At 41.7% G+C, this 18,075-nt stretch overlaps 1 protein-coding gene across 21 annotated transcripts in view; it reads left to right on the forward strand.

Moving 5' to 3' along the window:
* Positions 1–18,075, forward strand: part of DNAH12 (dynein axonemal heavy chain 12) — a 178,167-nt gene that overhangs the window by 7,751 nt on the left and 152,341 nt on the right. For all 21 annotated transcript variants that reach the window (XR_006283048.1, XR_006283049.1, XR_006283050.1 and 18 more), the window contains exons 2-9: positions 1,799–1,968; positions 6,141–6,231; positions 6,566–6,592; positions 8,399–8,588; positions 10,275–10,350; positions 11,469–11,627; positions 12,580–12,775; positions 13,714–13,902. Coding sequence is in view for 17 of the 21 variants with exons in the window: in XM_038408654.2 (XP_038264582.1) it covers positions 1,799–1,968; positions 6,141–6,231; positions 6,566–6,592; positions 8,399–8,588; positions 10,275–10,350; positions 11,469–11,627; positions 12,580–12,775; positions 13,714–13,902 (1,098 nt within the window). In the remaining 4 variants the exon portion in view is untranslated. The remainder of the gene's footprint in view (positions 1–1,798; positions 1,969–6,140; positions 6,232–6,565; positions 6,593–8,398; positions 8,589–10,274; positions 10,351–11,468; positions 11,628–12,579; positions 12,776–13,713; positions 13,903–18,075) is intronic.

Raw genomic sequence — 18,075 nt, forward strand, 5'->3', positions numbered from 1 at the left:
CACTCACCCCAAATCAATTGGTACTCCAGATCTTACACCAAAGACAACACTGGCAGCCAGTTCTGTAGCAAACTAACTATAAGTTCGTTAGCTAAGAAAAAAGAATGAGAGATTAAAGCAGGTAAAAGATATTACAGGTAAATCATAGTTTGTAACTCCAAATGGTGGCAGTGATGTAATAAACTGCTAGTTTTCCAAAAGTCTTTTCCAGGGCTACTCGCATTAACTCTGGGGATCTCTGTCTTCTCGTTCAGTTTTTCTGCCCTGTTAGAATCCTTACAGTCCAGAGATGAAGGATCTTTTCATGAATTCATATTTATAGCTCCTTTACACTGTAAGCCAGCTGACAGTATCTGTACCCACATGGGCTTTTTCTTGGATGACTGATAACGAGGAATGCATTCAGAGTCTTTGCCCTGGATCATCACACACAATGATCATTTGCTTTGAAATTAGTATGTTCTGTTTAAGTCCTTATGTTCTTCATTAGCATTTCACAAGATTTCTTTGATTGATAATTTAGTTACAGTAAATGTTTGCTGTTATCTTATAACAGGAATAGATGACCAAGAAGAATACAGTAACGACCCATTAGTTTTCACGAAGCTGACACATCTGAATACACCCCTATACATTCAGCAATTACGTTGATTTATCCTAATAGCAAGTAAATTGGACTGAATACATTCTTACATCTAACAATCGCTTTTGATACTAAGACACAAGTGAACTGGGCTGTGGCCCTGGTTTACCGGCATCACAAGGCCTATTCAGGAGACAGTGAAAAAAATGTTGATGCCCAGTCAAGAAAATCCAGAGATGTAACTGACAGGTTGGAAACCTGAAGGACAGAATGAAAAGTGGGACACCAGCAAAAGCCAGAGATGAGGCAGGTCTATCAGAGATCTGGATGAAACACTTGACCATATTTACCAGAAGCCCTGATCTGGAAACCTTGCTCAAAACCAAGATTTTCACGTACAGATCAGTTGAGACAAAAAGAACAGTATAAGTCAAGTTTCAGAGTAGCAGCCGTGTTAGTCTGTATTCACAAAAAGAAAAGGAGTACTTGTGGCACCTTAGAGACTAACAGATTTATTTGAGCATAAGCTTTAGTGAGCTACAGCTCACTTCATCGGATGCAAGTTGTCAAGTTGTTCTTGTTGCATTTAGAGTCACATTCACCATTTCTAGTTATTTTGTTTTGTATGAACCAAGAACAGAATTGAGCCCTAAATATCCCTTTGTACTTTGGAATTTAAGTACATACAGTAGAGTGTTTTTCCTTTCACAGGCACCGGCTTCCAATTTTCCCTGGGGATGCTCAACTTCTGCTCAGCCCCAGGCCCTGCCCTACTCTACCTCTTTCCCCCAAGGACTTGCCATGCCACCACCACTCCTCTTCCCGCCCCACTCCACCCCTTTCCCCTGAGTGCACCCAGTCCCTGCTCCTCTCCCTTCCTCCCAGCGCCTCCTGCACGCTATGGAACAGCTTATTCACGGCAGGTGGGAGGGAGTGGGAGGAGTAGATGGGCAGGGCCATCGGTTGGCAGAAGGCACTGGGCGATGGAGAGAGCTTGGCTGCAGGTGAGTGCTAAGCACCTGCTAATTTTTTTTTCATGAGTGCTCCAGCCTTGGAGCACCCACAGAGTCAGCGCCTATGTTTCCATTGTAGAAACCTGTGTTGCTTTGGTGTCTAGATTGTGGAAATTATTGTGACTAACCCATTCTTTTTCTCATGCAAGTACAATTTAATATAGTAATCTGTTAATTTTTTCTTGTTTTATTATGCATTTAGATGTCGCTGTCAAATAAATTGACACCACCCACTGATAAAGAGATTTTGAACCATCGCTTGCCACCTATAGTTTTACCTACGTCATCGACAGCTGGTGTCTCAGCATCACACAATAAACTATTGAAATACCGAAGATTTAAGGAACAGCAAAAGACGCTTAATCAGATAGTGTGAGTTTCATATAATTCATTTCTAGTTATGTTCAATAAGTTATGTTCAGATTTAGATTAAAGCGTCACTGCATTCCTAGGCAGCTGAGAGGTTTTAATAATCTTTTTTTCTTTCTTAGAGTTTTATGATGATGGTACCCATTACAATCAAAGTGTCTTCCATGTAAAATCAAAAGCGAGGTCCCTAATGGGCTTCATGGTTTCTCTGACACTTTACAGGGTCAAAGCTCTGTTTGGGGTAGCTTTAGGGGTTTTCTTTGTGGAGTGGGAGGGTTGGGCATGAGTGTCAGTTATGATGGAAAGGTTTTCTCAAAAAAGAAGGTTTTGCACTGTTAACTAAAGATGGCCAGACTCTGGATTAGTCTGAACTCCTCTAGAAGATTGTATTGTAGCTGGGTCCCCGCAATAGAGAAAACTCTGGCCCCAGCTCTGGCATGCTTCATTCTGGGCTTAGTGATTTGCATTGTCCCAGAGGAGTGCACCTGTTGTGGTGGTTCATAGATAAGGCAATGATTTAGTCACGGGTATTTTTAATAAAAGTCATGGGCAATAAACAAAAATTCACTGCCTGTGACCTGTCCATTACTTATACTATAAATATCCCAGACTAAATCTTGGGGAAAGGGTCACTGCTAGGGAGGGTGTTGCTGAGGTGGGGCTGGGTCCGCAGCACTAGCTGTCGGGGGCCACTGCTGACTGGCAGCTGCTCTGGTGCCCCATGACCACTGCCAGGTACTGCTGACCTCTGCTGCTCCAGCCGTCCCAGGACCGCTGCTGGGGGCCGCCGACAGCAGCTGCTCTGGCCACCCGGGGACCGCTGACGGGGGCCCTCAACAGCAGCTGCTATGGCCGCCAGGGGCCACCGACAGTGGCTGCTATGGTTGCCCCGGGACTGCTGCCAGGGGCTGCCAAGCAATGGCTACTCTGGCTTCCCCAAGGATCACTTCTCGGGCGGTCCCCGGGGCCAGCCGCACCGGCCGCTGCTCAGGGCCGCCTGAACAGTGGCTGGTGTGGCTGGCCCCGGGGCCACTCCAGCAGTGGCTGGTGTGACTGGCCCCGGTGCTAACTGAGCAGCTGGCCCTGGGGGTCAGCCACACTGGCTGCTGCAGAAGTCATGAAGGTCACAGAAAGTCATGGAATCCATGACTTCCGCAACCTCCGTGACAGACACGGAGCCCTATTCATAGATTGACGTACATTAATATTATACACAAGTAATGCTTTACAAGTCCTGTGTATGAACAAGCATTTACAAAAACATTAGAAGGGGTAATTTCATGTAATTTTTGTAGGTCTGACTGGTAACTGAATTAACATGGAAATCTATTGCTAAGTTTTATTTGAAAATTATTAATTGCACTATCTTTTAAATTACTGCATTTCTTTTTCTGCAATTTTTTAAGGATGTATGATTGCCCTGTTGGTATAAATGCAAGGATTATGTGGGCTAAGAATACACCTATCAGGTTACCCTGGGAGTAGTGTTGACATTGAAAGTGTGCGTGTTTGCTTGCTTGATCAAAGATAAAGCGGTGCAAAAGAAGCAATCTAACCTAGGTCTATAGGGTTAAGAAGCATAGACAAAATACGTAACAGCCTCAAGATGATTAAATGGAGACTAAGGCCCCAGTCTAGCAAAGGCTTTAGCATGTGAGTCCCATTGATGTCAGTGGTATTACTAACATATTTAAACTTAAGCATGTTTGTAAGTCTTTGTAGGATTGGAGCCATGTTGATGAAATGTGGTGACAGTACTCAGCTGCATGGATAACCCTAATGTATCTCTCTCAAAAGTAAGAGTCATGAGGTAATTTTGTGCACTGCATGCGAGTACATGTTCACACTTGTAAACATTTTTATTTTTACACAAACTATAGTTAAGAAATATATTTCCCCTCTCCCCCATTTTCTTTGGAAGTAATTTGATTCCAAAATAAATAAAATAAGACCTGGATTTTGCAGTCTGGCCCATTCAGGGGGAATTCCTGCATTAGTCTAGAGTCCTATTGACTTCAGTGGAGCTGAAGGCCAGATTGCAAGTGTAAGGGCAGATTGCAGGATCAAGGCCTAAGAATAGTTTAGCACAAGGGAATTGGATTAATACTGAGGAAAAGAGAAGAAATGGTATTTTTATTAATAGCAATAAAAATCAGTTATACAAAGCCATATATTTACATGGAGCTTATAAGCAGAGAGCAAGATTCCCTGCCCTGGATGTCTTTCAGTTTATCACAATAAAAGCTTAACAAATACAAAATTAAACCCCTGCATTTTTAGTTCTTAACATCTGAAGCCAAATCCTAATCTTCCACTAATACCTGTAGTGGCAGAGTGAGGCCCCTTGGAACGCTCAGAATGTTAACTACGTCACATTGGTAATTTATTATACAATAAAATGACTGCTGACATGCATTCTGATAGGCTGAGAAGGTTCTCTTGAAGTCTGATATTAAATTGTCTTGTTAAATTCTCCTTGAATAACGTCAGTTATGATCCTAGCATATTTAGTGTCATTGATGGCCTAAAATACATTATTTGAAGATATGTTACAAGATAATTTCAGAATCATAATCATGCCATCAGTGGGGAGTTCTGCTTAAATATTGATACCTATCCTTAGACCGGGGTGGGCAAACTACGGCCCAGGGGTTGCATCCTGCCCTCAACCTTCCACCCGTGAGCAGGGTCCAGGGCTTGACCCGCTCTGGCACTTCAGCTGGGGAGTGGGGTCGGGGGCTTGCCCCGCTCTGCATGGCTCCCAGAAGCAATGGCATGTCCCCCCTCTGGCTCCTATGCATAGGGGCAGCCAAGGGGCTCCGCACGCTGCCCCTACCGCCGCAGCTCCCATTGGCCATTCCTGGCCATGCCTCTGCGTAGGAGCCGGATTGGGGACATGCCGCTGCTACTGGGGGGTGCTTGAGGTAAGAGCCACCTGGAGACTACACCCGTGACCCCTTCCTGGACCCCAACCCCTTCCCACCCTAAGAACCTCTTGGTCCCAGCCCAGAGCACTCCCCTGCACTCCCAACCCCTCATCCGCAGCCCCACCATTATTGTGTTTAAACAAAAATGTTTATTCCTAACATTTCATGTAGTCTCTAAAATGATCTTGTTCTGTTATGTATGTTAAGAATGGGCTTGCTAACTGTAATCAAATATGTTATTGCTATTTTGACTTTTAATTTGTAAACTAGATGGCCAATTGTAATGTGATACCAATACATGAGAATTAAGAAAAATCCACTCTTGATGTTGAATACAGTACAATGCAATATTAATCAAATAAAGAATACATTAGGTGGGAATATTAAAATGCAATTTTAATGTCAAACTTATTGCAAGTGAGTCTAATAGTGATTGACTATTGTTCTAATAGGACACGTCTTCCATACCATATGTCTACTGCTAGCAAACTCACTGTGCCAGGTTCACCCTCATGGAGATAGGTTATAGAGTGATCTTACAAATTTAGCTGCACTGCAGGAAGGATTCACCTCTAGGAAAGGATGATGGCTGTACTGCTGCGACTTCAAGAGGGTTTTCTTTGAAATCTGTGGGGGAGGAGAGGTTAAAAAGAGTGCACGTCTTAACCAGCCTGGCCTTTCCTGGTTCTCAGTTCCCTGGCAGACTGAAATTCTGAGAGTGTAGCCCTATAGACTTTTTGTCACTTGGGGGACCTGCAGCCCAAATTGTACTGGGGGATGCATCTGGAACACTGTATATATATATGTTCATTTGTCAATGTACAGTGTACTCACATTAAGCGGGATGGGGTGCAATGTTTTGATTGCTAAGATCAACATGATAGGCCTACACCAATCATCTAAACTCTTCTAATGGCCATTTAATTTTTTTAGTTATTTATTTTTCAATTTATAAATTCATGCAGTAAAAAGGAGAGCATGTTTTTAGCTTCTTAACATATTTAAAAAATACGGTTAGACTTCCTCAGGAACCTCACTTTACTCAATCATTGACATAGCAGAATTGGTTGGGTGTCTCACTATATAAGAGAAGAGAGAGCAAGTTGAAGAGTCTTACTCTATAGAGTTGGAATAGTTGGTAAACATGAAAAAGGAATTTGCAGCATTTTAAAATGACTGTGTTATGTTATTTTTAAAATATTGTGTAAAAGTTTTTAACACTGTTTCCAACTATAAACTATACTTCAGAATTGACCGGGCTTTAAAAGATTATAGAGCAACCATGGAAGAGAAGTATCAGAGAGTTCCCACACCTCCTGAGCCAGAACTACCTTTTACTGTGAGTTTTTAATTCCTTTCAGCTGTAATGTTTAATTTTGATCACGTTATCTTTGATTCTTGTTGATGATGTATTTAGTCACTTATCTGCAAATGTTTAGCAAATTAGGGCCTAATCCTGCATTAAATCATAAATAGCTTGACCCATGCAAGTAGTTCCACTGAAGTCAATATATAGATGCATACATGTTTGTAGGATAGAGCCCTTGAGTAGCAATAATATTTTTTCAAATCGAGATTTATATTAATGTATTAGTTTTCTGATTTGTGTTATTGTTTACACTCTTACTTTGATGTGACTTATTTTTGTTATATTTTCATTTTTATTTTTACAGATGAACAGTGAACAAAAAAAAAGAAGAGTGAGTTAAATTGTTTACTATTCTTCTTTTCTCAAAAGAGATACTACATGATTCCTATGCTGAAATAATACAGAAATTTCATGTGTGTGAGGAATTAATAGTGTTAAATTAGGCCAGTTTCTAACAGTTGCCTTTTGGAAGATGTGGCTGTCATGCTGTCTAGAGTGGCTCAGGGCTGTGAGTGCCTACCTCAGGGCAGACTGCCAAAAACAGAATAGACACCCCAAACTGTTGGTATGTTCTATAATTAGATTTCATCAACCCAAGTAACAAAGTTGAACTCCTGGATCCAGGGCCGTCCCTATCCATTTTGATGCCCTCCGCAGGGGGCTGTATGGAGTCCCAGGCCTCCGCGGGATGGGGCTGGCCTCAAGCCTCCATGGGGGCAGGGCAGGGGGGAAACCGCCCCCTAGCCCCAGCCCGCTCTGATCTGCTCCCCTGGCTCCCAGCCTTGAGGGGAAGGGGGGAACTGCCCCCCAGCACTCGCCGGCGGTGCGGCTGGGAGCCAAGGGAGGGGAGCAGGCTGGGGCCGAGTCGCTCTATTTACTGCGCGGTGAGTGCAGGCCCAGCCCCTACAGCAGTCCTCAAGGGAGTGGGGGCGGGGCTGGGTCGGAGCAGGGGTAGGACGAGGCAGGGGCGGGGGCCATGGGGAAGAGGCAGAGCAGGGGCTGGAGCAGTGTGCAGCTGCGCAGGGCACCAGGAAATGTGGTGCCCCAAATTGCCTGGTGCCCTATGCAGCTGCGTACTTTGCGTATGGGTAAGGACGGCCCTACCTGGATCACTATAACAGTCTTACCATCGAGTCACAGACAGTCCCCTTAGACTGGAGAGCCTATCTTGCTACCCAGGCAAGCTGGACTAAGTGATAAATGGTCACTTACACCAGTGTTTTTCAAAGCTGGGTCGCGACCCCGTACTGGGTCGCAGCATGTAAGGCGCTGGGGAGGGGCATGTAAGGGGTGTGTATGTGGTGCCTGCGGGCGAGAGTCGCATGAAGCCGCTTGTGCGCCTCCACCTAAGAGCTAGACATCCTGCCTCTGCACCCCGGCTGTGCCACTGACCGGGAGCCACCAGAGGTAAGTTCACACCCCAACCCCACGCCCCATTCCCCTACCCCAGCCCTGAGCCCCCCAAACCTGAAACCTCTTCCTGCACTCCAACCCCTCATCCCTGGCCCACCCCAGAGCCTGGCCCCCCAAACCCAGAGCTCTTCCTGCACCCAAACACTTCATCCCTTGCCCCACCCCAGAGCCTGCACCCCTGCCCCAGCCCCTCCCACACCCTGAACCCCTCATTCCTGGCCCCACCCCACAGCCCTCACCCCTGCACCCCAACCCTCTGCCCCAGCGCTGAGCACCTCCCATACCCCAAACCCCTCATCCTCAGCTCCATTGCGTCACGGGCATCAACAGTTTTCTTCAACTGGGTCCCCAGAAAAAAAATTTGAAAACCACTGACCTTTACCAAAAATCACAAAATATACAGGTTCCAGTCCCAAGAGACCAGTCATTTACTCCAGGTCAATTGATTTTGAAATGAGCATGAAGTGCTTTAGAGGAGGCTATCTATTTTGTTATCAAAGTCACAAAGATGTGCTCCACAAGCATTAGCAGAAACTGAGGCAGGAAAGAGAACAATACACCGTCTCTGAGTAATGGGACAAGCAAAATTTTTTTACCTGTTTTGGAGCAGCCTTCAATGTACTAGTTATTACTTTGATGGGATGATAATCCCACTGATCCCCTGACTCTACTGATGAAAGTCTGGTTTAGAGGATTAATGATTATGATATTATTGTCCTTTCAGACCAACTATCTCTTTATGAAGAAGTGTGTGGAAAGTAATCCAGTAGTTCCTCTTCAGCAGCAATGGCTGACCGCCATGCTCACTCTGGTGCCTCAGTCCCTCATGGAAGGCAAGGACAGAGAGTTACTGGTTGAAGAGCTTTTAGATGAAGTAACAAAGGATTTTGAAATGAGCATGAAGAGATGTGTGGGTAAGAGCTACAAGATACATTATATTAATATTAATGTATGAATATGTACATCTTATAATCCATTCAAAATGGTGCTGCAGAAAATCATCACTGGGGAAAAAAGGGATGTCCTTATCTCGAGTTAACTAACTTGAAGTAGTATCATAGTGAAGACAAAGCAGTTTGTAGTTTTCGCCTGAATTAGCAAGATAAGTTAAAGATTATAGAGGCATCTAGTCTTTAACTCATTCTGCTTACTTATGTGAAGGCTATAAACTGTCTTGTCTTTTCTTGGGTGTTATCTTTGATTAAATAATTTCAGTTATTTTACTTGAGTTAAGAACATACCTATTTTCCTACTGAAGACACAACCTTCTTGGTTTATCCCTGCCTTACCCATCATTTTTATGTTAGAGAGCCCTTTTTTCTTGCCTCTTATAGTTCAGGGATATTAGCCTTTATTGTTCATTAGTCATATTTTCTCACAAGCACCCTCATCCTTTTTTCACATGTTAGTTCTTACGCATGGGCAAGCTCCTGGCAAAAATCTGCAAAGAAACTGTGTTATCCTTCAAATCTCTCCTGAAAACTTAACCTCTGTCATGTTACCTACAAAATAATTGATAACAGCTAGGCAGCTGGTGTAATCAAAATGGTGTCACTGTTACTTTGTGCTGCTCCCCCATCTGCTTGTTTTTCCTGCCTATTGTCTCTCACAATGTAGACTTTAAGGAACTGTCTTTTGTTATGTGTGTCTATATAGTGCCTAGCTTATTGAACACTATATACACACTTGATTTCTTATCAGGGCCTCTAGGTGTTACACTAATACAAATAATATAATAATTATGTTTGAATTAATTTTCTTCTGCTTTCTACTGTTATTAAAGCAAACATTATAAACAACATCATGGTAGGGTGAAGATGAACCAACTGACAAATGCCCTTCTTACTTTCTTTTATTTTGCAAGTTATAAAGTGAGGTGCTTAAAACTGGAACTGAATATTTTTTGTTGGAAATGTTTTTTCATAGACATTTCTGAAACGTGTTTTCAAAAGATTTGAAAGTGGAATTTTAAAACTGGATTTTTTTTTTTAATTTAAAGCTTCCATAATTTTTTTCCGCACTAAAAGTTTCTGAAACTGCAAAAGTATTGGTGACAAAATTTTATACCCAATATTTTTGTGGCTAATATTCAAAAATAATAGGTTCAGTTATTCTTTTCATTTAAAACGTTGTTGGCATGTTCATAGTGTCCTACTACTACCAATGCTCTTTTGAAAAGTGGGAACTTTAATGACCACTTTTAGTCTGGAACTTGGTTTAGAATTTGATACGAACAAGATGGCACTTATGGCAGCAGAGTGCCCTGTCACATACTCTCCAATGGAAGTTTTTTTAAATGTTCTAATTATTTTACCTGTTAAGCACTATTTATCCAAAACCTTACGAAGATTAAGGGACAGGTTGATGGGAAAGGAGATTTCTTATTTAATATCAGTTATCCACCAAACATACTTGACAATACAAACTTTTAAAATGGCCTTATCAGGGACCTTTGTGGGGGGAAATATTCTGAAGAGTTGTGTGATAGTTAAATCTCCATCATATCAAAGTTTTGGTCCTCTCCAGGGAAAGAGAGAGAAAATACCTGCCAGTTTCCTTTTGTGCAAATTAAAGATTACATATTTATAAATGCATTCTAGTGCGAAGTGTTCTTGTGAAACCTGATGTAAAAGGACTTGAAGATGAAAAGGAAGGACCGTTACCAGTATCGCCTTTGTGAGTAAATTAAGTTAAGAAGTAGCCTAGTGACTAATCACACTTTCAGTTACATGTAGGTGACTCTTACTGAGATGTATAAACACAATAACGGGATAACTGAACCCCTAATATTGATTCTGTAATTCAGCAATAATCAGGCTCTTGTTCCTACATAGCAATTTACATCCAAATGAATCATTAATTCTTTAATATTTTTTATTGCGGGGCACATTTTGGCACCCTTGCTCACACTGAGCATCACCCTTCTTCAAGAGTAGTTCTACTTGAGGTCAATAGGACTAATGAAGTAAGGTGTTATTCAATATGAATAAGGATATAAGAATCTGGCCCTGATTATGCAAATCATAAAGATCATGTTGCCAACAACTGAAATGTAGCCACCTCTAGAATGAAATGCGGCTTTTCAATGGTAGAGAGCAACACTGCACTACACTTTGGGTGCCTCATCCTGCAGTCATTGAAGTCGATGGCAAAGCTTCCACTGACTTCAGTGCTGCGGGATGCAGCCCTAAAACAGGAAGTGAAGAATATCATACCCAGTTGAATCTGTAGGGAGATTTAGGTAGAATATAACTCCCTAATTTGGAATTCGACTAGGACAGTGTTCATACAAATACTCTCTTGAAAAGTGCAATGGGAATTTTAATGACCAGTTGTAGTCTGGAACTTTGGTTTTGTATTTGGTCTGAAAGATGGCAATTATGGCATGCCCTGTCACATTTTGTTGGTATATTTATTTAGAATCAAGAGTGCCATTTGCTGAATCACCAGCACTTGCATCTCTCACTCAAATACTAATCCAGTCTGACCCTTCTGAGTTAATAACATCTGATGAAATCACAGTTTATGATGGTGAAACTGTGGTAAAACCAGTTGATCTGAAATAGAGTGTATTATCTCATGGGTGAGTGGGCAGTTTATTTACATAACTTCCACTACATTTTGTTGAAGATATGGACATAACACCCTTCAGGCATAAGTGTATGTTTGTGTGTGTATATAATTTATTTATTTTATTTTAAAAATCACACTTTTAGATCTGGAGGATATTTTACTGAAGTTCTTTAATACGTTGTATTGTTTGTTCTCTTCACTTGTTGCTTTTACTTTTACAGAGGTCTGGATTTTTCCAGACCATGGCATAACAGTTTTATACAAGCAAGAAGTCAGATCCTCACAAACTTGCACATTCTTCATCCTACTTTGAAAATTTTACTAGATATTGGTTACACAACATTTTCCAAATTACTTATAGTGGACTTGTCAAATGTCAGGTAAAATATCTTTTGTTGATTTAAGATTATAAATGTTGGCTATATGAGCAGTTTTCAGAGTAGCAGCCGTGTTAGTCTGTATTCGCAAAAAGAAAAGGAGTACTTGTGGCACCTTAGAGACTAACAAATTTATTAGAGCATAAGCTTTCGTGAGTTACAGCTTTTCGAAGTGAGCTCTAACTCACGAAAGCTTATGCTCTAATAAATTTGTTAGTCTCTAAGGTGCCACAAGTACTCCTTTTCTTTATATGAGCAGTGTTTTTGTAGTTAAAAATTGTATGAAATTGCAATTTATTTTAATTTGATGCATGAATAATGAAATGCTTAAAGTGTTATTTTGGGTCTTCAAGGGCCTATAAATAGGAAACATCACACTGTAAAACATTTAATATAATTTTCCTACTCTGTGCTGTGCACAAATAGTTCATCTGCTCGTACATTGAGTAATATCAGTACATTGTGAGTATGTTCTCTTAGGGCCAGCTCATGAGCAGTAGAACTCAATGGCTAAATTCCCATTGACTTCAGTAGGCCAGGATGTGACATGTAGTAGGATTGATTTCCAGTAGTTTTACCTGAAGAAATTGCTATAGTCTCTTCTAGCAAGATTGCTAGCTTTAGGGAAACTTCACCAATGCTCATTTCCCACTATTACATGTTCCCTTTACATTTGGTTATTTTTCTCCAATCTTTATAGTTGATAGATCCAGTTTTATCTTCCTTACCATTGTTGCTGATCCTGTTCCCAGTATCAGTTCTTCTTTAGTTTTGGGGTTTTTCAATCTGACTGTAAGAGGGCCACTTAGGCTTACCTTTCTTTAAAGGAAGCATAGCTTGCCTAGTTAGGTAGATATAGTACAGCACTAAGATCCCAGTTCTACACAGTTGTTCTGTTAGATTGTAGAATTTAATTTTCAAATCAGTCCTTCATTTTTCTTTTTCTGGTAAACAGTTTGAAAGGTCCAATTGATTGTGAATCACTGAAGAATGATGTTTCTTTAAACTGTTCAAAAACAGAAGAGAAATTACTGAACACATGGTATCCAAGAGTTGTCAATCTCTTCACCAGAAAGAAGGCATTAGAGGGTGTAAAGTCAGATAAAGTTGATTCTTTTTATAACTGTGTGGCTACACTTATGTCTAACCAGGTGAATATCTTTTGAACCTACAATAATTAACTTTTATATGTAATAATTTGGTGATTTTTTTAAATAAGCCAGTTCAATAAACCATCTGTTATTTTTAATTAAAAATATTATTGTTAACTCTCTATTGCCTGGCATCCAGTTAGATTAGGAAAATATGTTGTCAGATTTTTAAAACGTTTTCTTTAGTAAAAGACTTGGATAGTATTAAGTGTTTTTATTTTCTACAAGGTGAATGAAAACTTTAGACATAAAACAGTTTAATAGTCTTTTTCAAGAGAGACAATCACTTGAAACCTAATCAGTTAAAAATGAGATAAAATTGATGAATTCCCCAGCCAGTTGTCATGGTTGCAAAATTATATTTCCCATATTTAAAAAAAAAAAAAAAAAAAAAAAAAAAAAAAACCTCTACCCTGCTGCTGTGTTTTAAAACAAACACACACATACAAAGAAGGGAAATTGACTAAGGACCTAGTCATGCAAATATATAAACATATGAATAATGTTCAGTGGGACTAAAGTTGCTCATGTGTAAGTATGTTCAAGATCAAACCCTGAAAAAAAATTATAGGAAAAAAGTTGAAACTAACTATATACAAAGGGCTTTCAAATGCACAAAGTAAGCAACCAAAAATTAAAGAAAAATATTTATCATATTCTATCTGTCATTTATAGTAATGCTTGGGTGTACTAGTAATATTAGTTGTGTTATTGTAACAATAGCAGATAAAAACACTTTGACAGAAGTAGGTGTTACTTTTAAGGATCTGATCTAATGCCCCATTGAAGTCAACTGAAGGACTCCTATTGATTTCATTGGGCTCTGGGCAAGGCTCAAAGTACTGAAATAAAATGGACATCCTGATTTATTTAAAAAGTGGAAGAGATACAGTTTTCTGTGTTCTCATGTAATAAAGTCAATGTGTGGTATTGTCTAGTTGAAAGAGCTATTGAGAAGAACCGTTGAAGCTTATGTGAAGCTCTTTGATCCTGAAGACAAAAGATGGCTGCCATTGTTTAAGATGGAATTGACTTTTGATGATGAGAAAATGGAGTTCTATCCAAACTTTCAAGATCTGGAAGAAGCCATTCTGTTTATAGTGACCCGGATAGGGCAGACTCTGCAGGTGCAGTTTAATCTTTATTTATCTCTGGAGTTCGTATATGTAACATTACAGAGTATATGAAGATGTTAATAATTTAGGATCATATCCTGCCCTGGCCAGAAGAGAGTTTAGAAGCAGAGATGTAGCCTGGTGTAACTTCTCTGCTGCAAGGATTCTGCAATGCAGAGCATGATTACTTACGGCAGTCAGGATGTTGAGCTCTGAGGTGTGTTTTGGTGTGCCTTGGATCAGGAGTTAGAGGTAACTTGCTTATGTGCCATCTAATGGTTAATATTTGCTGCCAATGGCAACATATGCACGAAACAGTCTAAAGAGGGAGGCCTGGATACCCTCTGTCTCACAGACTATTCCCCAGTGAGAACATTGTGAGCAGTTTGACAAATAGTGTTTGGACCCATAAAACCCAACACTTCTTCTTTGAGTCATTGCGCATCCATTTCACTGTAGGTTTGTGCACACCTCGTGCACAGTTGTTGGAGATTTTCCCTCAGCAATACCTGTTGGGGTGGCATGAGTCCCCTTTGCTATCTCACACCCCTGTATGCAGGTATAATGGGGAGAGCCATCCCTGACCTCCGTCAGTTCCTTCATACGACCAGTAATGGTTGTTGGAGCTGTTACCCTTGCATTTGAAAGTCCTACCCTCTTTAGTGTATGTAGTACCTGTTGTGTTAGTTTTAGGCTAGTTTAAATTTTTGTAGATAGTTTAGATGAAAGAGTAAGTTTAGGTTAGTATTTAGTAGCATAGAATCACCAGTTTCCATTTTGGTTTCGGTACCGCACTCATGCCTTGTTCCCCTTGTTTTAAGACCTATCACTCAGGTAACAAGTCTATGCCAGTGAATGACCTGCATCCCAGCTGCCTTGAAAGTCTGGGGGAGGTGTATGTGAGTGACAAAGGTGACATTTGTAGGGGGTTCAAGCTCTGCTTAAAAAAAAAAAAAAAAGCAGCTAGACTCAACAATCTGCTTATGGAGCCTGCAATTTTCCCATCTTCAGATCCTTCCTGCACAGAGCAGGTACCAAGCATGTCCAAATCTGTTTGGAGTGCTCCGCTTGGTCTGACTGGGTCAAGAGGCAGATCTTTGTCAGCGGTACCAAAGAAGAGGCAATATAAATCTTCTAAAGGCTCAGTACCGGCATTTTCTAGATCTTCAGCGAAAGCAACAAGTGGAGGCAATGACACAGAGGAGTGCTCAAAGAAGAGGCACTCCCAGGCACAGTCCTTTAAACCAAGAGGGGTCGCTCACTCCAGAGCCTAGGACAGGCCCGTTGAAACTGATGCTTGAAGTGCCAATGCACCTTTCAATACCACAGATCCAAGAGCTCTTTTCTGGTGCTATCTACGACCAAGGCTTTTGATGCAGTTCAGTAATTATTTTACCGGTTTTCCCAGCTATTCAGGACTTTGCATCAACACTGGGATCTGCAATATATGCTTCAATGGTTCCGGCTCCAGCCCCGACACACCATTCAGTACCAGTGGCTGCTACAGTAAGTGCACCTCAGGAGGATTCCATCTAGAGGGAAGCTAGTGATGATCTCGCCAGTTCCTCTATCTGCAGACTTGGAACCGGTCTCTCCAGTACTGACAGGATCAGCTCCTCCTCAACCTGAGGAAGCGGGCTCTTCATCAGACTTTGATGACTTTGAGGTAAACTCTTGTGTCTCAGCTGATCTGTTCAGCAGACCCCATGCTCAGCATTCCAAGGACCAATGGCCTGGACATAACTGGATCCCATCTCCATTTCAGAGGGGCTTTTGCTACCCTGGGGGCTTCCCTCCACAGTGTAGAGCAGCTGTACTCCATTCCCACCCTACTATGTTGGCTGGGCATTGGGAACATCTACAACAGGACAGCATCTGCCTACCTCCAGTACCGGGTCTGGTACCATGCACAGGGACCTGTGTACTCTGGATCCTTCTAGGGAGGAATTGGAGAAGGCTCCACCTCAACAACCCTTAACCTGTTCTTCTTCGTCACCTGAGGAGGTGGTGATAAGAGTCTGCTTCTCCCCTTTCTAATGATTATAAAGCTCATCGGGACTTGTTGAGGAGGAAAGACCCTTATTTTCACGTGGCAATTCACTAGAGCCACTGAAAATTCCTCAGATTCATGGTCAATGGATCCCACTGACAATTTACAGTACTGCTCTATGGCCTCTCAGTAGTTCCTGACATGTTCAACGAAGTGCATGGCTGTGGTAGCGGCATTCCTGCACAAGTCAGGAGTCTTACCTAGACAGCTGGCTAGTAAAAAGCCAGTCCAGATTTCAGGTACTGTCCAGCATGGCAACTATACAGTCCACCTTTGACACACTGGGGCTCCTAATCAATAAGCAGAAATCTGCCCTGACTCCTGTACAGAGAATATAATTTATTGGAGCAGTCCAGGGCTCTACAAAGGCCAGGGCTTTCCTGCTAAGGCTGAGATTCCAAACAATGCAGGTCGTTGCTGTAGCTCTAAAGGCACATTCTGTCACTACATTATCAAACTGCATCAAACTTCTAAGGCATATGGCAGTGTGCACTTGTGTGGTGCAGCGTGCCAGAATGCACTTCAAGGAGCTACAAGATTGGCTAACTGTGGTGTAGGCATCAGCCTGCCATTATATAGAAATGGTTATTCAAGTACTATTTAGGTCTTGTTCTCCCTGGACTGATAGATAGAACCTTCAGGGGTTTGTGTGGGAGTTCCGTTTGCTTTTCCACTGGCTTCTTACTTTTTCACCCTGGTCACAGATGCATCGTATTTAGGTTGGGGAGCTCACTTAGGACCTCTTTCAGATGCAAGGTCTTTGGTCTTTCCAAAATCTAAAGCATATTAGGGAGCTTTGGGCCATCCATTTGGCTTGCATAGCATTCCTTCCACATATCCCAGGTCAGAATTTCTTGGTGTTTGCCAACAATACAATAGTCATGCAACCAAACAAGTCATGCAACCAAACCAGTCCACAAAAGTTATGCCAAGAGACTACTCTGCTTTGGAATTTTTGCATTGCCAGTTTTATCAGTCTGAACGTGCTTACCTTCTAGGAATTCAGAATACTCTGGCAGATCACTTAACCAGGTAATTCACAAATCACTATGAGTGGTCTCTTCACCCAAAATTGTCCAGTTCCATTTTCCAGCTGTGTAGGACTCCCCCTGTTAGCAACAAAAGCAAACAAAGTCATTTTTTTTTTGTTCCCAAGCAGGCAACAGCCCAGGTTCGTTGACGGATGTCTTTCTCCTATTCTGGTTGAAGGGCATGCTGCATGTCTTCCTGCCATTCCTGTGCAAGATATTGACTGAAGTCAAACAAGACCCTTCTTGCCATATACTAATAGCCCAGCATGGTCCATCAGCATTGGGTTTTGACTCTAATAGCCCTATCAGTAAGATTTCCACTGTTACTCCTGCAGGATGCAGATGTGATCTCCCAGGACCACGGCCTCCTACTTCATCCCTCCTGCATGCCCTCTACCTGACAACGTGGATGCTTTATGGCTTATACCCTTGGAAGGAGGTTGCTCTAAGGGAGTGCAGGAAGTTCTTCTAAATAGAGAAAGCCTTCAACTAGAACAGCTTACCTTCCTAAATAGACAAGATTCTCCATTTGGTCCACACAGAAAGGTGTTTTCCTACCTCAAGCTCCTGTTCACCATATAATGGATTATTGTTTCTGAAGCAATGAGGGTTAGCTGTTATTTCTGTCAGAGTCCACCTGGCAGCTATCTCAGCTTTCCACCCTCCCGTGGATAACTGCTTGCTTTTTTTCAAACCTTATGTCCATCAGGGTTCTGAAGGGTTTGGTCAGATTATATACACAGGTATACTGACCGATCCTCCCGTAGAAATTTTAAATTTAGTTCTATCAAAATTGATGGGTCTTCCCTTTGAGGAGCTGGAGGTCTATTCTCTGATACATCTTTCTATCAAGGTGGCTTTCTTGGTTGCTATTACCTCAGCCAGGAGAGTAGGGGAACTGTGAGCCTTGGTATCAGAACCTCCTTACAAGATTTTTTTTTTAGAGACAAGGTTCCCTTTTGACTTCATCCAAAGTTCCTGACTCAAGTGGTTTCCAGTTTCCACATTAACCAAGCAATTTATTTACTGACTTCCTTTCCAAAGTCTTGTTCTTGTAAAAATTAAGGAAAACTTCGTACTAGATGTTAGAAAAGCATTCGCTTT

The sequence above is a fragment of the Dermochelys coriacea genome, chromosome 7 (genome assembly GCF_009764565.3).
Source record: "Dermochelys coriacea isolate rDerCor1 chromosome 7, rDerCor1.pri.v4, whole genome shotgun sequence".
Lineage (NCBI taxonomy): Eukaryota > Metazoa > Chordata > Testudines > Dermochelyidae > Dermochelys > Dermochelys coriacea.